This window comes from Haliotis rubra, unplaced genomic scaffold, assembly GCF_003918875.1.
Source record: "Haliotis rubra isolate DU_JTF1 unplaced genomic scaffold, ASM391887v1 Scf54, whole genome shotgun sequence".
Classification (NCBI taxonomy): Eukaryota; Metazoa; Mollusca; class Gastropoda; order Lepetellida; family Haliotidae; genus Haliotis; species Haliotis rubra.
Genome location: NW_025767235.1, coordinates 2,108,647 through 2,131,573, shown reverse-complemented (window position 1 = coordinate 2,131,573; position 22,927 = coordinate 2,108,647). Strand labels below are relative to the sequence as shown.

Sequence of the window (22,927 nt, the reverse complement as noted above, 5' to 3'; positions counted from 1 at the left end):
CTGAGTTTGACAATTTGAAACAGCTGATTTTTTAACTCAACTATATTTTTTTAATAAAAAGCCCAAACAACTAAGTAATCTATCCACCAAACTCAAATTGTCTACTATGTTTGAGTTATATATTGATTTCAGTTCATTCTGGGAAATGCATTTTCCTGCGTTTTCTCAAATTTTAGTAAAAACTCTAACTTAAGACAAAACTCAGACTTAAGTTTGTTTCGAGAAATCACGTCCTGATTGCAGGAGAGTCTTCTAGAACGGCTCTAGAACAGACAAGCATCAGTTATTGGTGTTTGTAAAATACTGCAAGCTTTAGTTGGCTGATACATACCGACTCCCCTCCATCGGCAGACAGGAACTCCTGCATAATCTCACTCTCTCCGATCACCCGTACTGCGCACACTAGAACACATAACACATTCAACTCATCATGAGAATAACTTAATACCTGGATAAAGGATACATGGTCTGTCCTTAGTGAAATAACTGAATAAGTTCCGAGCCTGTACCACAATCGACATTTCTTAGTTAAATGCTGATACATAGTAAGACAGTTACTATAGCATGAAACATTATGTTTGAAAATAATAATATGTATCAAGGGAACATTGTCATATACCAGATTTCTGGATCAAATTACCAAAGGAGAAACCTGAACAGATGCAAATAACCTACACATTTTGGTACGAATAACATTTAGTCACCAAAGACCAACATCATAAAAATGTTCCACATGTATAGTCTATAGACTATACTAATAATTAACTGTATTGAGAGTCATGTACAGTATTTCTTGCACAAAGAGAGGAGGTACATAAACATTCTACACACCTTTCTCCAAGTATTGTTCAAGTCCACGTCGTCTTTGGTCAAGCTGCTGTTCTGACAAATGGAAAATTTTCTTGCCAGGGAGTTTGGGGAAGTTGAAGTCAGGAAATTCTCTCTTAAGGTTCTGATGAAGGGCATCATATTCCCTGTATCTCCGGGAGCACAAGTGGCGACCGGCCATATAGATATTGTAAACCTGGAAAATACAAAAGGAGGCTGGTTTTAAAGTGGAAAAGAGAAAAAGCTACCCTTCAAGCCAGTAGTTAGAATGCCTTGAGTCAGGGCTGTTACACCAAGTATGTCTGAAATAACCTAAACCATATATCAGTCATGTTGAAACACAAGCACAACAGCTGCCCTGTGGGTCTAGGCAATCTTTGTAACATAAAAAGTACACGAAATGGGACCGGGTAGAACCATGCCATCATTTGTTTGTCCAGGACTCAAATATACTCATGGAAACAAATAAGGGAACACATACAAGTACAAGTGTTCCTTTATTCTTTTCCAGGTTTCTTCACTAAGTATGTATTGCACTGTGGGTGAAATTCTGGAAATGAATAAAGGAATACTTGTACTTTCATGGTTTCCCTTATTTGTTTCCATGAGTATATTTACAGGATGATGTCAATTTGTCAAAACACGGCATAAGACAACAAATGAACAGGCAGAAGAAGCCTAATGGCAAAAGTGTGTAAATAGTACATGTATCAATGGGATGACCATACATCAGTCATGCTCAAAAATGGTTGTGTAGATATAAGTAACAGTACTACCTAAATCCATTTTCCCTGCTTATGGACAAATCACATAAAGTATGGACACAAATTGATCTAATTTGACACATCATATGGAATTTGATTCATTTCAATCTCTTCCAAGATGAGAAAAGAAATGTCTTTGTGGGTATATATATCGTCAGTCCTGACGTACATTACTGCGTAACCTAGCAACAATGTATCAGGTGACAAACACTAAGCTGCTGAAACCCAACTCCTGTAATATATTGGATACAAACACCAGATACCCATGGCATCACCAGATATGTAGGACATATGATCCTTGACTGCAGGATAACATGCTCAACACTTTGCCCCAGTCACAAGCTTTTGTTGTTGAATTTGAAAGCAAAAGTCATTAAAATGTTCTTCATTAAACTGTTAACATTGTGAAAACTAAAAAAATCAACATGGGTATATTTCTCTTCAAAACAGACAAATCTCCCTGAGACTACATTAACAAGTGCTGGTAATGGAAACAGATGGTATGTCAAAGGGAAATAACTCTTCACAGTGTGTTGCGCATTTGACTGCTGATTCCCAAGTGCCAAACATATGTATGTGTATACATAACCAGTGTAGGAAAGATGTAGAAAATCTAGCCTGTCCACAGGACTGGCAGGTCAAATTTTTTACCAGTCCTGCCAAAATCTAGCCTGTCCTCCAAATATAAATAAAACACCTTCGGCAGTAAATATTCAAAAAGGTTATAATCTTTATATATATGTCATTGGTTTGCTAAAATTGACCCGACATGAGGACGGACTAGATATTTTTTTAACCCGTCCTCCACAAAATTCATCCGTCTCGGACGTTGGGACGGGCTATCTTTCCTACACTGACATAACACACTCTGCCATAATCCAGTTATATCATGACATCCTGTACATGATGTGAATCTCAACCTCACAGATCAGATATTGATATTATGAGGTCTGACCTACACTGTCAAAGACAAGCTAAATAATTAGAAAGTCACTGACTACTCAGTCCACTTAGTTCCCCTTCCGACAATCACAAGTGACCTATGCTAACCCAGAACCCTCAAGGTGTATTTACTTATAAACAAATCAAAATAGGCCTTGGCACCCATAGCATATCATAAGAGCAACAAATGAAGAGAGGCGGTCATAATGTGCAACTCATTTGAACAGGTGTCATTGAGTGAGTGAGTGAGTGAGTGAGTGAGTGAGTGAGTGAGTGAGTGAGTGAGTGAGTGAGTGAGTGAGTGAGTGAGTGAGTGAGTGAGTGAGTGAGTGAGTGAGTGAGTGAGTGAGTGAGTGAGTGAGTGAGTGAGTGAGTGAGTGAAGTGAGTGAGTGAGTTTAGATTTATGTCGCACTCAGCAATATTCCAGCTATATGGCGGCGGTCTGTAAATAATTGAGTCTGGACCAGACAATCCAGTGATCAACAGCATGAGCATACAGGTGTCACTGAATAGTGCATGAACACACTGATGTATGTGAGATATTGCATCCACTCCAGTGAAAAAATAGTCCTATGGTTAAATTATCCCAGAGTAAATAAACAAATAAACAGCCAATGCGTTCAATGCCAATGTCTATTCCAGATCATTCAAAAAGAGAATTTAGGCTCAGGGAGACAAAATCGTATAGAACTCAGAAAATGCGTAGGTTTTTATGTTTTTCATTCAGGAAGTGGGTCAATGCAAATCAAATTAGGATTTGCAACATGACATTCAATAGCTCTTCTTGAAATATCCATCCCAACAATCCTTTTTCGGGAAACACAGGTCTTTTTCTCATCAAACTAATCCATCAAGGAGAAGTTGATCAGTAGAATCCAAAGAATTCAGCTTTGTCCCTGATCAATTTCCAATGATTTAAAGCTGTTATTGTTGCTTTAGAAGGAAATTGAAAAACATCTTAACCAGTAATTTGTATACAAATACCAGTTTGCAGAAAAAGCAGCCAACTGAGATCAGGTTTTTAGATGATAAATATATTCCCTCTGACTGACTTCTTATAAATCCTTTAAATGATGATATAATTTCCCACTGTCAGTGATACTGACCTGGGTGCCGTTGTACAAAGCGATCTTAGTGCTAAGGTGACCGTAACTCCCATACCTTAACACAGAATTGAGATAACCTTAGCGCTAAGGTGACTGTAACTCCCATACCTTAACACAGAATTAAGGTAGCCTTATTGCTAAGGTGACCGTAACTCCCATACCTTAACACAGAATTAAGGTAACCTTAGCGCTAAGGTGACCGTAACTCCCATACCTTAACACAGAATTAAGGTAACCTTAGCGCTAAGGTGACCGTAACTCCCATACCTTAACACAGAATTAAGGTAGCCTTAGCTCTAAGGTGACCGTAACTCCCATACCTTAACACAGAATTAAGGTAACCTTAGCGCTAAGGTGACCGTAACTCCCATACCTTAACACAGAATTAAGGTAGCCTTAGCGCTAAGATTGTTTTGTACAACAGCACCTAGCTGGGCCTCCTTCTACAAAGCACTAAGGTGATCGTATGTCACTAAGGTAACCTTAGTGCAATGTTAAAGAATGAGAGTTAAGGTTAACCTTAGTTAAGGTTGCTTCGTGAAAGCTCACCCCCTGCAGAATATAGCAAGTCAACAGAATATTCTTGACCAGTTCTCTGGATATCAGGGCTTCTTCCATAGACTAACATACACCTAAAACTCACAGTGCCATCATCCCTTTGTGGAACTGTGACAGGGGAGGGCAACTAATGGAAATGTTTTCTTCTTTTCAATATATTTTGAAATTAAGATGAATATCCTTTATGCTGAGTAGTAAAAAAACAAGGTATAATTGATAGGGGTTCTTAACATCCATCTTAAAGTCTTAAGACCCAGGTTTCCCTAAAATCTGTAACCATTTTACACAGGGGGTATGTTGATACAAGGACCCACCGACTTTGATGCTTGTACCCAACATTTTCAACATATAAACTTACGTCTCTTTAAGAGAAACAAGAACAGATTCTTGTGTCAAAATGACACAATGCTTGTCACCTTCTTTCATTATCCTTTTGCGAGAACGCACTCCAAACACATTGGTAAGATCCAGCAAAGCTGATTCCAATATTCCCCATTATCTCTCCAACAAAAAGAAATTTATCCACATCATGAAGTGCGAGAATCAGTCACTATTAGCAGAATACATATTCAAGGCCTCAGCTGTGAGACAGAAGTTCCTCAATACCTGATGCAAGCGAGACAACTCAATCATATTCCGCATAATACCTTGTCTACCTACAACTATGGTTTAATTGTTAGACTTGTAACCATTACAAATTATTGTGCTCATTCATCACTATATACATATACAATTTGCTATGACTTGATATGCTCTTTCTCAGAATTTTGTACCAAATTGCAAGGGAGTTAACTCTATCAACTTTTGCATTATCATATTGTCAACCTATAATTATTATTGTTCAACTGTACAATGTATCTGCTTGTGTAATTATGCCATTCATGCTCTTATGTAAGAGCCACCAAAACAAAATGTTATGTATTGTTTGTATTCTGGGTCTATGGCCCCTATTACCGAAATAAATTGAACTTGAACTTGATTCCAATAGCATCAATGGAAATCTACGTTGCTCCATGATAGGATCATGTTTGGCTTTACATCTTAGGGTTAATGTACTGTAGGCAAGCCAGCATGCTCAAATTGCAGTACTGACAGACCCTGACAGCAATGCACCTGTCTCCTCCGTGGGTCAGTCTGTACCTGACTGCCAGGCAGTGTCTACCTGAATTACTGTAAAGGCCATGTCTACCTGACTGTACTGTAATGGCCATGTCTACCGACTGTACTGTAAAGGCCGTGTCTACCTGACTGTACTGTAAAGGCCGTGTCTACCTGACTGTACTGTAAAGGCCATGTCTATCTGACTGTACTGCAAGGTCATGTCTACCTGATTGTACTGCAAGGCAGTGTCTATCTGACTGTACGGCAAGGTCATGTCTACCTGATTGTACTGCAAGGCAGTGTCTACCTGACTGTACTGCCAGTGTCTACCTGACTGTACTGCAAGGCAGTGTCTATCTGACTGTACTGCAAGGCAGTGTCTACCTAACTGTTCTACAAGGCCATGTCTACCTGACTGTACAGGGCAGTGTCTACCTAACTGTTCCACAACGCCATGTCTACCTGACTGTACTACAAGGCCATGTCTACCTGACTGTACTGCAAGGCAATGTCTACCTAACTGTACTGCAAGGCCATGTCTATCCGACTGTACTGAAAAGGCCGTGTCTACCTGACTGTACTGTAAAGGCCGTGTCTATCCGACTGTACTGTTAAGGCCGTGTCTATCCGACTGTACTGTAAAGGCCGTGTCTACCTGACTGTACTGCAAGGCAGTGTCTATCTGACTGTACTGCAAGGTCATGTCTACCTGACTGTACTGCAAGGCAGTGTCTACCTGACTGTACTGCAAGGCAGTGTCTACCTGACTGTACTGCAAGGCAGTGTCTACCTGACTGTACTGCAAGGCAGTGTCTACCTGACTGTACTGCAAGGCAGTGTCTACCTGACTGTTCTACAAGGCCATGTCTACCTGACTGTACTGCAAGGCAGTGTCTACCTAACTGTTCTGCAAGGTCATGTCTACCTGACTGTACTGCACTGTAGGCTGTAGTGTCTAACTGTTCCTAACTAACTGTTCTACAAGGTCATGTCTACCTGACTGTACTGCAAGGCAGTGTCTACCTGACTGTACTACAAGGCAGTGTCTACCTAACTGTTCTACAAGGCAGTGTCTACCTGACTGTTCTGCAAGGTCAGTGTCTACCTGACTGTTCTACAAGGCAGTGTCTACCTAACTGTTCTACAAGGCCATGTCTACCTGACTGTACTGCAAGGCAGTGTCTACCTAACTGTACTGCAAGTCCGTGTCTACCTGACTGTACTGCAAGGTCATGTCTACCTGACTGTACTACAAGGTCATGTCTACCTGACTGTACTGCAAGGCAGTGTCTACCTAACTGTTCTACAAGGCCGTGTCTATCTAACTGTTCTACAAGACCATGTCTACCTGACTGTACTGCAAGGTCATGTCTACCTGACTGTACTGCAAGGCAGTGTCTACCTAACTGTTCTCAAATTATAGCTGGATACAGCTGACACGCTAAATGATTTTGCTTCATGGAAACCAGTATGCCGATCAATACAATTTAGTGTAAATGCTGTGATCATTTCACAACAGTGCACTTATACAAGGACAAAATTACTAGTGAGGCAACAATGTGTTCATTTCTTGGTTTACACATCTGCTGAATCAGAAACTTGTTATATTTCTATTCTGACCTATGTGCCCCTGGCAGCAAAATGCAAACAAAATGTTAAATTTGTTCAAAACAGGGAATTTCTGAAAATAGCATCGTAACACCAAAATATGAATGTATTGAAGCTACAATAGAAACTGAGCATTAAACTTTGTCCTTTTTTTGGTCCTGTTATAAGTGAAAAATAGGTTTATCTCTAAAATTAGTAGAAAATGTGTTGTTTTTATCAATACAACCATGAACTAGGAAATGTTGATACAGACTAGGGACAGTAAAGTCTCTACTGAGCATATCCATGTAATTCACGTAAGGAACTTTCTTCTCCACGTGACCTTAGTCCCCGAATGAATCATTTGCTCATTATGAAAATACTACTTGATTAGCTACAGTAAACATACATACTCATTTATACATCATACATAAAACTATTTGGGGATATCAATAACAGTATCACCTTGATACTGGCTAACACCTGGCAATCAGCACTTTTCAGGTGCAAGACGAAACATCATACCTTCAGCAGAAAGGATTCCCTAAAATATATTTAAAACAACAAAAATGAAATGGAAAAGCTGAACTTTTAGTTTTTAATGTAGGCTGGTCTTCCAGTAATATACATTAAACATCAAATTACAGTTGTAAAATAGTTCACAGTTTAATTAATAGAGTGATTTTATATCCTTGTGTCATGTAAGTTCGATCACTTAAGAACTGTCGCTGAATTTTCAAAGTTATATTCATATAATCTTATTTTCAAATCTCTTACCTCTAAACTTGTTTATTTATGTCAAAACATTTCCAAAATCCAGGTATTTTTACTGCTTTTCACAATCGCGGCATGGCCGCCCTCTCACTGTCAACACAAGTGACCCAGAAAGCTACGTCACATAAGTTCGATCATATGATTGGCTGGCTTGTCACGTAAACAGGATGACTTGTAAGGACAATTTCTTGTGTCAAATTCAGAGTTAGAGCAGTCCCAAGTAATTTTATGGTATTTATGTCCATGAAACGTTCATTTTATGTTTCAATACTTCTAAAAACGATGAAAAGTCACAAATATTCAGCTTATATAGAAGTATTATGCAGGGAATTATTCTTCAGGCTCATCGTGACAGGCATCAAACCTCAGAATGTAGACAAACACCACGAACTGGCTTGCAGAAACATAAATGTGTTCTGTGCTGACATGTAGGGTGGGTACATTGTGCCCAGGTTGTATTTATCAATGAGGCAATAGCTCGAACTTCATCAGGTACAAATTCACGGAAATTCTCAAAAAGCATTAAGTTTTCTATAAGAAATGGCCCTTACATGTTTCCAAAGTTTTAAATTTTGACAAAGGATATCAAGTGACTGGACATCGTCACAATTAGACCATCAACGTTAACAAACAGAAGACAGGGCGCTGTCAATTTACAACGTGTGAAATAAGTACTGTTTACATTTTATTGGAGCTGATAAAGTTACATTATTGATCTAGGGTTAAAAAGTAGTTGTTTGGTGAATATGACCTATAACTTACGTTTGGTAACTTGACGCGAAACATTTTCCGGTCCAAACGAATAAAAGTGGTGTCACCAGAAGATCAGAGCTGCAGATATCGTAAGTTATCGCTACGTATGCGACAATTACCATTCAAAATGGGCGATCGAAGTTATATGACGATCGAACTTATGTGACTTGACGATACATACCATCCCTATGATGGATTTGTTCAATATAATTTACAGCCTTATTTCAAAACATGAATATGGCCTAGAATCAACAAATATAAGACTACTCCATGTTAGTTTGTTCCACAAGAGACTGATTCAGATTTTGTGTTTGTGTAATATAAATATAATATAATCCAACTATGTGAAGATATCATGGAAATGCTTAAGTCTGGACAAGACAGTCCAGTTAATGCTATTGTCTGGGACAATCCACGGCATCAGGGACGAATGTCATCAAGCAAGACTCCCTGACCAATCTGATTGGTTGCATGTTACGCCCAGACTGGATTGCTGGGGACCTTCTCCTACTCCTAGGACCTGTTCCAACCCCAGGGACCTATACTAACCCAGATTCCCCACATTGGACTGAGTCAAAGGGGAAATAGAAGAAACCAATGCCTAGGCCTGTATGTTCGTAATAGTTGGGTGAGCGTTGTAAAAATGTTTAATATAATATGGACAATTTCTTAACCCTAGAAATCATATTGCAACCAGGTTCTTTGAAATCTGGACAAAATAATAACATTCTATTTGCAGGCAGTATTGGTTTCACAGTGTTAACTTGCCATCATTTTACCAGGTAATAGTCACATGACCAAGAAGCATTCAAATCCATCTGAAGCTCTACCTAGTTTAGGCAAATTTGGGCATTGATTAAACCAATCCAGTACTCATATTATGTAGTTATCTATTCAAAGCTGCTTGAAACCACTCTGAGTTTTGGTGTGCCCAGTATATGATGTCCCATAGGATCCTTGAAACTCCACGCTCCTTGAAGGTGCAGAAGGAATGAGATATCGGGTATACTTGCCCACTGAAAAGAAGTGATCAGTCTCCTGCAACTAATAACACTTCACAACAAGGGAGCTCTCTCTTCACACAGCCAGCGTGATTGAGAACTGAGCCTCAGCTCCAAACAAATTATTTGCTCCAGTGAAAAGAGAAAGACATTCACATGTTCTATCTATTCAGATCCTGATTAAACTCATATCTTGGATCAAATTCACCACAAACAGAGTCAGAACATTTCAAAAACTCAAAATTGATTTTTAAAGAAATCGGATACCTTCTTGGGCTAAATACAGAATATACAGATGTTGCTATCAATGGGGGCTTGAGAGACACCAGACTGATTCCTCTTTAATGCAGAAGAAAGCTGGAGTCAATATGCAGTAAAGCTTACCTAAACCATGTCAAATAACTGTCTTAAATCCAGGCTGTCAAAGACTGAGATTACGTCATCACAATCTATATCAATCCCAATATGTGTATTCAAGTAATGATGCATAGTCATTTTGGTCAAATCATTACCAGGTTTAAGTATCTTTTGAATTAAAATCTTGTTAAGAACCAAAGCTAATGTTTGAATAGGACCACCATGGCAAAAGTCATATCAGTTCACTTACAAGAAACCATATCTCCTCAATGTGTTCCAAAGTATGCCATGCAGTGAACAATTACCAGGGACTGATCTAGGATTACACAGTGCCCTAGGCAGACCAACTGGGAAACAATTATTACCTTGTTTCAGATTGGGATATCTTTTCACATTTTCAAAGTTACTTCAACACTGCTCTGTAACACTGCATTAAATACATTACAATGGTGTATAACTAAACCTCTTCCTCCATTCTTTGTCCTGTTATCACCCAAATATACTTCACCTTGACCAAGTCATAACATAGGTTACAACTATATTTAGATAATATAGGAACTTTGTGGATCTCATTTTAGGATTTTCACCGACATCTACTGCAGACTTTGGACTGATTTGTCTTGATAAACCACTAACTTTGTTCATTTGTTATGCTTAGATGGTCTACAGTTTCACGCAAAACTGACAGAACACACAACAAAGAGTGAATGTTGCTTAATGATGCATCATGGTCTACAGTTTTGCTTTAAAATTTGAACATATCTCCAGGAAGAGTGTAGTTGGTACAGAAACACATCCCAAGAATAAATTCAAGACTAAGGGTACAAACAGTAGTCCTGTTAAATTCACTTCTGTATTCGTAGTCCTGTTAAATTCACTTCTGAATCGAACCGTATCCATTCATGAATACAATTTATTATTCATGGTCATTGGAATATGCACAAATATGTTTAAGAGAGTGTTTTTACTTGGAACTAGTTTGCTGTGTATTTAAGTGAGATATGCAAAATGGAATATATCCATTTTAGCCATGCTGTAGAGTAACTTGTGTCATTTTTAAGTTGGCCTAAGTCATCTGGCTATAAGCAGCATTGTTGTCGACGTAGTGGTTTGGTTTTTAAAAGTCATTAAAATGTTTTAGCTTAAGTAATTACTTGACATGTTTGTTATTCTAATTCCTAGATATTAACAACAAGGTATTCATGAATAAGTATCTATATCTGTTACTATGATATTCTGAGACTAGTACGGTACATCACACTTTCAACAGTAGGATATCAACACTGGCCCCTAATTTGCAACATTGAAAACTGTAAGAAAATTATGGAAGTCCTTTTATCATTTAGAATATTGGAGGTAGCTGGAACCCCCTAGCAACCCATCATACACTGACTTGGAACCAAGTTAAACCACGGACCACTTGACCGCCAAGCTAAGTTTGGAAGTCTGAATATATATGCTGAACCACTTCCTTCTGCATTCCCATTATGTGTGTCTATTGACAATAATGAAATTTATTCAAATAAATTCAACACAGCTAGCCACTGTGGGCTAGATGAAGCCAGTAAAATCATTTTGAAGTACTAGTTGATGTAACATTATGTTACACTGGCAACCAGACAATTTGTCCTTGAACTCTACATTAGTCTCTGACTGGAAGATATGTTCAGTGCTGAAATCCAAACAAAATCCATACAAAATTCAAGAATTCATGTTTATAATTTCCAACAGCTGATAGAAAAAGTTATTTGTTAGAAGAAGCTTTAGCATTATCCCTCCTCACGATGAGGCAAATTGCCATTGAAGTATTGATGATACAAGATAGAGTAATGGCGTCAGTGGAGAATCCCAGGCACCCAGCCCAAACTACCCCCATTCTTGGCAGCTGATAGGGCCATATTCTTCATGTTAGTCTGTGATCCCCACGTCAACCTGTTGACTTCACTCCAATCAGTGAATGAGATTGTAATTCAATTCTCTTGGCAGCTCAGTCATGCTTAGCCCTGATTAAGCACTGTGGCACTTTATGACTCAAGACTGTGCACAAATCAAATGAATCAATTTCCATCATATTTCATTATTTGCTAACACTTCAGCACACTTCCTCACAGTCTAAACATAAGAAGCATGGTTTCAAAGGATGAAATTCAATTTTAGCATGTTTACCAATTACGTGAGGGAAGCAAGTTAGTGAATATTATGTCATAAAAACAAAGTAAAAAGCTGCCAAATACAGTTTTACACAGTGTGTATACAAATCAAACATTTCAGCACTGGCATCAGTAATAGAAATGTGATACATACTTCAAGGAGAAAAATGACTTTTATGTCTTCTTGCAGCCTTTGCTCAACTAAATCTGAGCCAGAGGAGGCAATAAGACTAAGTTATAATGACATTAGCAGTCTGATAGAAAGTTACACATTATTACCAGAATTTAGAACATCAGATCAATACCATAAGCCAGCACTGACAACATGCTTTATGTCATAAAGGACAATAAGCTTAAGTCAAAAACAGATCCTGTTTAACATCTGTCTTCTGGATGATTCTAAAACATCAGTACCATTAACTCAGCAAGAAATTTGTCCTCAGGGTGTAGTCAGTAATGATGGAAGTATCATCTTGAAACAATGACATAGATCTGCAGCAGCTTTAATATGAAATTTGTAATCATGTGGGCTTTCTTCATTTGTGGTCTGAGAGAGTTATCAGCGCAGTTCGAACTCTAGACAACTTGTCCTCATTTGGAGATCATTACAGAACATAATTACCTCGACAATGGCTAACTGAGTTGCAGCCCGACATTTGTTGCAGCAGTTCTTCCAGCTACAGTAAGACTGTGGGGAATTGAAGTCTGGTCATCAGACACCCATATTGATCAAACAGTAACATCGTATGTCATGCTGCAATGGCCTTTGACTCATTATTCTTATCGCTATGTATGTCACATGTTTACAAGCAAAAATAGTTTTGCAATATTTCAACGTAGATAGTGCTTTAAGGAAAGAATAACAATTTACTGCTGAGTCTCTAGGCAATGAGCACCTAATGAAGGAACCAGCCCAGACATACATCTTACTTGTTCATGATAATTGAATGACACTAACAGTTTTCTCCTCGTCTACAGTGGTCACGGCAACAGTTGTACATTATTACCATCCTATTACTTAATATGAGAGAGAGATTGGAAATCTTGCAATGACATCATTATGATCTGACTGATAGAACTCTGAGAAGCAATATAATCAAGATAATGGAAGGAATTGTGTGACATGTCATCCATTACATGCCCTGCTGGGGCTCCGTAGAGACCCATCACACTCTTGCTGCTTAGTCAAGGTTAACATGGACAGGGCTTTACCTGGATCCATTATTCTGACTTCAGAGGATATTCAGTAATTACGATTTGGGGGTCCCAGGTTCATGACTTGTGTAGTGCTTCGATTTGATCTCCCTGAATATTAACAATGTCATTTTATTGCACATACTCACTTCCTACTGGAGAAAATCAGCTGTTGAATGTTGAGTCCAACTATCACGAGAATAGTAATGTTTATTGTATGTAATCTGCAATTTTGATAAGTTTTAATGATTCAAACAACCATACTTTCACATCTTCTGACTTGCTGCTGAAATTATTTACATCAATCTCAACATGTACATATATAGGATATTTGTTTCATCCAATAAAACCATGTATGGAACTACATCCACATTTCACATGCAAGCCAGTGGGTCATTTCCATGGCAGCACTAATGTGAAACAGTAAGGACCTATGGGTAGCTTTCATTCAGGTGCTAGAGGAACAAACTTCCTCATAAACATAGAAACAAAATTAATCATCATTGCCATTACAAAATATATAAAATATGTAACCACACATGTACAAGACAGAAATACCCAAGTTGGCAATATGACACATTGCGAAAGTTCTGGTCATCTCGCAGTGGTTGAGAGCAAATGACGGCTGTCCATTATTATTTTCAAATGTGTGTTTATACTAATATCAATGCTTCACCAAATGTTCCTAACCAAACAAAAACAGAATACTATTTTATGACACTAGTCTTTTGCTTGATTATATTGAATGAAGCAATCAGTAAGCGACAGATTTACAAGAAGGAACTTCAACAAACTAAAGGTGATGATGATACAGCCAAATCCCATAAAGGAACATGCCCTTGTGGCACACTGGTACGGGTGTCCGTCCTAGCCTGTGCCTTTGTTACAGATTAAACAGCTGCCACTGCGTGTCTAGCTTAGCTTACATGATAGCGCCTGTGGTGTACTTTACTTTGTACAGTGTTCAGAGTATCAGTGGGACTTTGCACATTATGATCAATTTCCTTCAATACAATTTCTAAGAAAGTGATTACAAGGCAGTTCAGGAGAGGCAGAGTTTGATTCAGACAAACACTTTATGTCCATTTATTAACGGAACAAGCAGATCTCAGTCCTTGAAATACATAAACCAGTTTTTGACCTGTATGAGCAACCAGCAAAGTCTGTGTGTGACCCACATGAGCAAGGTGAGACACTGTGACCATCACACCCTCATTGCAGTCACGGACACTGGAGGCCCTTCCTGTCTGGGGACACTTACAAAGGCCTGTCCTTGTCAAATGCCTTGTCAAGGAACACACAAATTAAGCCTCTTTCTTAGTGTTGAGAATTTTATAACTTCTTTTTAATTTACTTCAGAGCCAACAGACATGATGGATAGGTATGCTGAAAACTACTTTGGAAGAACAACTGAAAGCGAGACTGCATTGTAAGGTAATTACAAGTTTATAAAAACAATGTTCAGCCAGGGGTCCTTGAGGTTTGTGTCCATAGTATTTGACATTTATGCATTATACTATCATAGATTCCCTATCATTAATGTGCCATGTCAATATGGGAAGATGGACAGGAAAACTTACAGGTAAATCTACCTGGCTTGCTGATATATACAAAGCACTGTTCCATCACCCAAGTACCTGTTCAGTAATCTCTGACATGCACTGAGTCTATAATATTGCCAGAGCTTGACATGGTGCTTATGATATAACTTATCTACGGAGCTACATTCCAATCTATTACAGACGTCAGACTCACCTGTCACCTGCCGTGCCTCAGCAAGGAACACGGACTCATCATAGTGTAATGGTGTTTGGAGATAACAAGCAGATAATGACGTATGTCAGGCTTGTCTGTTGGAGGAATTAACATCTTAATGTGCAACCATTTGCCAAAATATGTTATCTGTTTTCTTTTGTGGGATTGCGAAACTTTCTTCTGAGGGCACACATCACACTCATTAAATATATTTCCCATCAAAAGTTTAGACTCACTAGTGTAAATATAGCCACTTACTTCAGGCAACTGTTCCAAACTAAATTTGCTAAATATTCCATACTGTTTAAAGGTACTGTTTACACATGAACTGATGTATTGTAAAACAAATTTGTAACATTGAAAAGATTATTGTCATGAGTTCAATAAATGATAAAGATCAGTGAAAATTGGCGAATTCTTATCCAAACTTTACACCAAAACGCAGCTGATCACATGCACGATATTTGCACATGCTTTTCAGCAATTTGATGCATGATCCCCGTGCAATTCATCTGTATAAGTTCTGCAGTTGGTTCCCCCAGGTTAGTGGAGAAATCAATTTTTGATGTAACCATATGTATATATATACATACCATATAGTGAGTGTTTAAGTGAGTCTAAACTTTTGATGGAAAGTATACATACAGAAGACTATGTTTATAATGAACACAGGGTTTAATGAACAAGCAGATATATATAAGGAATTGGTTTTTGGGCCCGACCACTTGCATATTTTAGGTAAAATGCTTACAATGAGAATTACTCCATATTGTCCAAGAACAAGGACATCGAGCCAGTCAGGTCCTAGCTGACAGACAGGTGAGGTGAGGTGAGGTGAGGTGAGGTGAGGTGAGGTGAGGTGAGGTGAGGTGAGGTGAGGTGAGGTGAGGTGAGGTGAGGTGAGGTGAGGTGAAATTGGGTTTAACGTCGTGCTTGAGAATATTTCGCTCATATGACGACGCGCATGCATGTGTATGTGTATGTGCGGCTGCTTGTACTAGCACAGACTTAAGCTGGTTTTATAGAGCTAGCCCATTGAGATACAATGCCGCAGTGAAGCATGAATACCCCACTCAGACACATTATACTGCGAGCCGACCAGTCCTTGTTGTACCAATTAATGCCGTGTGCCAGGCATGAACCAACAAGTACCATATTTTAACGTCTTTTGGTATGATGCGGTCGGGGATCGAACCCGCGACCTTCCGCTCTCCGGGCGGACGCTCTAATCACTACACCACGGAGGCGGTCCTGACAGCCAGTCCCTTGACAACAACAAGCAGGGACACAGAATGATCACATGGAAAGAGTTCAGTCCTGGAATCCTGACAGAGTTAACTGCAATTCTGTTTAAACCAAACTCTGAAGTATTCCAGCTATAAAATGGTGGCCTGTAAATAATTGAGACTGAAACATTGAGGAAATCCAGTGATCGAATTGTCTGTATGTGGTGACACATCACTAACCAAGTCACCTGACCTGACCACCCAATCCGCAGGGTCACCTCTAAGTCTTATAATCACCTGTGTTTGCTGGGACCAATTCTCACAATAATTCCACTGGGTTATTCATTTTCTTTGAGATGGAACAAATGTCCTCAGCAGGAAAAAGTTCATGGGTGTAATGGTTTCAAATCTGAGTAGGACTACACTGATGTTCATACAGTACTCTGGAAAAAGGTACACATAAATACCAAAAAATACTTACAACAAATTTTTCTCCATCTTTTTCTACTGTGTGATAGTCTGGTATTGAAATAGGGAGAGATCGTCGCTCTGAGTAGTCAATGTAAGATGGCCTGAAGAGTCATCACTTGGCTCCAGTTTCTCAGCCACCTGCTCCGGCACCGATATCACTAGAACAAACACATATACCATACACAAAACATGCTCATGTGATCAGGTAACACTTATTACTTAATGACGATCAGGTAACACTTACTACTTAATGACGATCAGGTAACACTTACTACTTAATGACGATCACTTACTCCAGCACTTTCTTAATGGTAACACTTACTACTTAATGACGATCAGGTAACACTTACTACTTAATGACGATCAGGTAACACTTACTACTTAATGACGATCAGGTAACACTTACTACTTAATGACCATCAGGTAACACTTACTACTTAATGACCATCAGGTAACACTTACTACTTAATGACCATCAGGTATCAGGTAACACTTACTACTTAATGACCATCAGGTAACACTTACTACTTAATGACCATCAGGTAACACTTACTACTTAATGACCATCAGGTAACACTTACTACTTAATGACCATCAGGTAACACTTACTACTTAATGACCATCAGGTAACACTTACTACTTAATGACCATCAGGTAACACTTACTACTTAATGACCATCAGGTAACACTTACTACTTAATGACGATCAGGTAATACTTACGTAATACTCACCTTCACAAACACATGCTCTAAAATGTTACAAATCACTAGGGGTCTTGGTGTCCAAGAGGTTGTCTACATAATCATACATTCTTAATTCTATTCAAGAACATAATTGTAAAACATAATGTTGTCCCAGTCTAGCTTGTGTGAAGTTAACTCAGACTTTGATATGTGACTTAATGATCTTGTAAATAAAGAAACAGTTTATTAAAGGAAACAATGTCACTAATGGTCCACTGGGTGATCAAGAAAGATACTATGGCAGCCCAAAACATTTGAATGTAGTCCTGAATAGAGAAACTGTCCCCTATCACCACATACCCAGTTTTCAAACAAATTGCTCATTTTATTTGAAGTTTGAAGTAAATGAATAGTCCATCAATTTAATCACCATAGACAACTATCCTGGCTTAGTTTCCAACATCACACACTGATCGTGATGTTTAGAGGCACAGGTCATTGGTCTACCATTTGGACTGTACACTAAATGAACAGATGTAATAAGACTAACAGGAATCTGAAGCAATATCACAAGGTAAATCAGTGATTATCAATGACTATTATTTGATAGTATACATGACCACCTTGTACAGCAATTTTAATCAAGAATGTCAATATTTTTCAAACATATTTCCCAAAATATGTTTAACTTATAGTCTGTTTGCAGTGAAAATGTACCGATGAATTTCACTTAAAACAAAAAAGTAAATCAAATTAAATGAAATTATGATTGCGAATCCTCATAATTTTACCTTGCCAATTGAACATTTAAATCTCAGAATTTTATTCCACTTAGGATAAAAGTTGTTGAGCAAACAATCATAGATTCAAATCGCTATTATTGGTTTGTATTACAAGGGGTATGCACATTAAATGAAACACCGAGAACAAGTAGGGTTGGTCTGAGTTTATGCTCATCATGTACCGCACATGCATTTGTTTCACTGTTCTGTTTACTGCGCTCACCCCCTTGTAATACATGAAGATTCACAATCATAATTTCACTTAATTTGATTTACTTTTTTGTTTAAAGTGAAATTCATCAGTACATTTTCACTGCAAACAGACTATAACTTCATTAGTGGAAGTTTCTTTGTAAATATCATAATGACAACCAAATCAAACAGCTGGCATTTCTGAGACATAAATGATAAGATGATCATAAACTTCAAGCTTAATGTCAGAAAACATATTTTTATCAAATTCCATGACATAATATTATAGCTATTATCTAAAACATGTGTTTTGTATTATTTCCCAACAGATGCACCATGACAGGCAACCAGAAAATAGAGGCACAAAATAAACACATGCTGAAGTACCTCTACACACAGGATCAGAACACAAGGATATTGTGAATTAATAACATAAATTTCTTTCCAAAGTCCACTTCATTGAAATTTTCAAGCTTCAGTAAGTTCTAATCAAAGGCACAAAAGAAATTAATTAATGAAACAAAAATAGTTTGATCAAGTTGTGTTTGATTTATTTGATCATGTAACAGACATGACAGAAAGAAATTAGTGGTCACAAATACTGAGCATTCCTGCAGCAAAACATGGGTGAAAGTCACCACCAAAACCTCCAGATGCTTGTGTACAAATCCACTTCAAAGTTAACAAGAAGACAAAGTCATCAATATCCCCCGCAATGGCAAAATACTCTTCATGATTATATCTACGAGTTATGATTATGTCAAATATTTAGGTGTGTATATAGAAAAGTGGAAGGAGAGTATTGAAAGGTTTTTAAATTTCTGCTCAAGAAAGGAGCACTATCACCAATTTCAGTCTATGTCAAACTTGTTGCCATGGAAATGCCAAAAATATTTTATTCAGAATTCCAAAACTACCAAAAGGCACCAGTACACCACCAGATCTATGTATGTGCCAAGTTTGGTGAAGAAACATTGAACGGTTTTAGAGTTCTCCTCCGGAAAAGTGTACTACCACTAATTTCTGTTTTAGTCAAACTTGTTGCCATGGAAATGCCAAACATATTTTATTCAGAATTCCAAAACTACCAAAAAGGCACCAGTACACCACCAGACCAATCTATGTGTCAAGTTTGGTGAAGAAATAGTGAACGGTTTTAGAGTTCTGCTCCGGAAAAGAGCACTACCACTAATTTCAGTCTAAGTCGAACTTGTTGCCATGGAAACGCCAAAAATGTTTTATTCAGAATTCCAAAACTACCAAAAGGCACCAGTACACCACCAGATCTATCTATGTGCCAAGTTTGGTGAAGAAATATTTAACGGTTTTAGTTTTAGAGTTCTGCTCGCCAAAAATATTTTATTCAGAATTCCAAAAAAAAGACAAATGTGCACGGACGCATCTGATCGGAGTCCATTTTATACCTGCAAACGCAAAAGTCCATTTTAATTCGCGTTGCGGGGGATAAAAAGTCAAATAAACAACACTTTATGGAATTTCCCAATGCATCCTTCTTAACTAGGGACTGTAGTTCTTTCAAGATGGTTTTTCATTGACGGCTCACACACAGACTTGGGTTACTTTGTTACTTCACACAACTGAATAATGAATTTTAGTCCCAAATATTGTAAAGTAAAACAGAGCATTTATTTCAGGTGCAAAATACCTCAAGAACACTATCAATACCCACTTTGAACAACCCATGAAGGTCCGGGTTAGAATGAACCTTCAGTATCCATGCTTGTCATATGAGGCGACTAACGGGATTGGGTGGTCAGGCTCGCTGGCTTGGTTGACACATGTCATCAGTTCCCAATTGCGCAGATCGATGCTCATGCTTTTGATCACTGGATTGTCTGGTTCCGACTTGATTATTTACAGACTGCCTCCATATAGCTGGAATATTGCTGAGTGCGGCGTAAAACTAAACTCACTCATTCACTTGGAACAATATTTTGTGAGTGAATACTCAACAGCTTATAAACATTAAGTGCCATACCGTGACTACACATGGATGGGTGATCTCAGATAAGGGATAAAAATCAACATTTTGAAATTTTCTAACAGATCCAAAGGTAGCTACTAACTTGAACACTGAACAAGATAAATATCCTCAAATAATTTCCAATAGATTATCATATTACTCATAATTGATCAGTTTCAACCAAAGCTGACATTTAAGTTGTAGCTATGCCGTCACAACGATAATATACTCTTAAGAAAAAGTAGGGGAACTTTACTTTTAATTTACAATTGAAAAATTTGGGAGATATATCAGGTTCAATCAAAGTTGATATGATAAGAATGAATGTTTTGAAAGTGCATCACCACTTGTGCTTCCTTATGACCATAGTTGTTTGTACAACAATCCGTCACAACTAATCGCTCCTGAAAGATGATTGGTGTATGGCATGAAATTTGCATGTGTATGATTTCCATGATCAAACAAACAACAAAATGGCTCGAAACAAACACTAACAACTGTGTGATGCAAGATGATTGTCAAAATTAATGGTCTGAAGTGACTTATCGACCTTGAAAACCGTCAAAATCAAGAATGCAAGTGTATGGGGCTACTGCGCTGTGTAAGTGCATCCCATGCGTTGTGTTTAGGGGTGGTGATAAAGAGAACTGGTGGTGAGTTCATAAGATGTCTGTGATTGAAAAGCTTGTTAACGCTTATACTTCCTATCAGTTCAGATTCCCTTACTTTTTTGCATAGTAACATAATAATTTATCATTTTTCACTAGTGGCCTTGAAGTATAGAATTAAACAAACAATAACTTGCGAAAAGTACTCCCAACAGCCTTAAATCAAATATACCATGGATTTATCTAATTACAACATGTGGTTGACTGCAATTGTCAAGTGCTTTCCTTGGAGCTGCATAGTAATTTAATTCCTTTCCAACCTGATTCAGTGTCTTTGCATGTGGTTACAGAAGGTGAAGTGTTCTTGCAGGGATATAAACTGATTAAAATGCCAGCACAGCAGTCACCAAAAGTTGAATTAAATTTGAAAGAAACTAACTAAATCATGAAAATCAAAATGACTTCACCTTTAATTACTGAGGTGACTAATTTTGATGTGACATTTGGATGTTACAAACCAAAATAATAGCTGTTGACAAAGAGTGAAATATTCAAAATGTTTGTCAATATAGATAATGTAGATCAGATCTCAGGACAAAGGAAACATCAACATTGTTCTGCCATGACGGCAATCTTGTTGCAAGCAACACAGACGTGGAGATGTTGACTTGTACAAGGAAAACCTGTAGCAGTTAAACTCAATATGGGACTGGCAATCAATAAATACCATGTGCGTAATCCAAAAACCATCTAGTTCTGAGCAATTTGCTAGCTGGAAACAACAGGTTGATTGCAGCTCAATTAAGGAGACCAGGGATTTGGCCATATACAATGATTTTGTCAGAGATAAATGGGGGCAGGACATTTTCATCTTTTCATCAACTTGGAAACAACTTTCTTCAGTGTCCTAATGGAATTCGAAAAATATATTTGAAACATATTTTGGATCACAAACAATAAACTTCCTGGAAACCATCCAATCTAAAGCCCTGATTCTACAGAATACTTTCCTCGATGATAACACCTGTTAATTCCTTTAATAAATAATGATAACTAAACATCAAGGCAACCAGTATGTACTAGCATGTTTCTTTAGTTCTTGATGCTGCACCACATTCTTCAACATATTCTTCCAACTGTATCATGTTATAACATTCTGCACCAGGTTCCACCACACATTCTTCCTGCTGTACCATGTTCTACCACACATTCTTCTTGCCGCGTTCCACACACTTCCTCCTCACACACTTCCTCCTCGTGTACAATGTCCTGCCACACAGTCTTCCTCCTCCTGTACCAGGTTCTTCCATACATTCCTCCTCTTGTGCAATGTTCTTCCATACATTCCTCCTCCTGTACCATGTCCTTCCATACATTCCTCCTCCTGTACCATGTTCTACCACACATTCCTCCTCCTGTACCAAGTTCTTCCACACATTCCTCCTCCTGTACCATGTTCTTCTGCACATTCTTCCTCCTGTACCATGTTCTTCCACACATTCTTCCTCCTGTACCAGGTTCTACCACACATTCTTCCTCCTGTACCATGTTCTTCTGCACATTCTTCCTCCTGTACCATGTTCTACCACACATTCCTCCTCCTGTACCAAGTTCTTCCACACATTCCTCCTCCTGTACCATGTTCTTCTTCTCCTCCACATTCTTCCTCCTGTACCATGTTCCTCCACACATTCATCTTCCTGTACTGTACCATGTTCTTCCTCCTGTACACATTCTTCCTCCTGTACCATTCTTCTTCTGCACATTCTTCCCTGTACCATGTTCTTCTGCACATTCTTCCTCCTGTACCATGTTCTACCACACATTCCTCCTCCTGTACCATGTTCTTCCACACATTCTTCCTCCTGTACCATGTTCTTCTGCACATTCTTCCTCCTGTACCATGTTCTTCCACACATTCATCTTCCTGTACCATGTTCTTCCACACATTCTTCCTCCTGTACCATCTTCTTCTGCACATTCTTCCTCCTGTAACATGTTCTTCCACACATTCCTCCTCCTGTAACATGTTCTACCACACATTCTTCCTCCTGTACTAAGTCCTTCCACACATTCCTCCTCCTGTATAATGTTCCTTTACACATTCTT

At 38.3% G+C, this 22,927-nt stretch overlaps 1 protein-coding gene and 1 long non-coding RNA gene across 2 annotated transcripts in view; one reads left to right on the top strand and one right to left on the bottom strand.

The window, feature by feature from the left end:
* The window catches only part of LOC124253418 (sorting nexin-27-like), a 55,008-nt gene that overhangs the window by 19,971 nt on the left and 12,110 nt on the right, over positions 1 to 22,927 (bottom strand). The window contains 4 exon segments of the mRNA XM_046687181.1: positions 332 to 402; positions 832 to 1,024; positions 16,579 to 16,670; positions 16,673 to 16,726. Of these exon segments, the coding sequence (XP_046543137.1) occupies positions 332 to 402; positions 832 to 1,024; positions 16,579 to 16,670; positions 16,673 to 16,726 (410 nt within the window).
* LOC124253420 lies at positions 14,085 to 15,010 on the top strand. Its single transcript, XR_006892208.1, has 3 exons — positions 14,085 to 14,303; positions 14,476 to 14,550; positions 14,859 to 15,010. It is a non-coding gene; the product is annotated as an uncharacterized LOC124253420 (long non-coding RNA).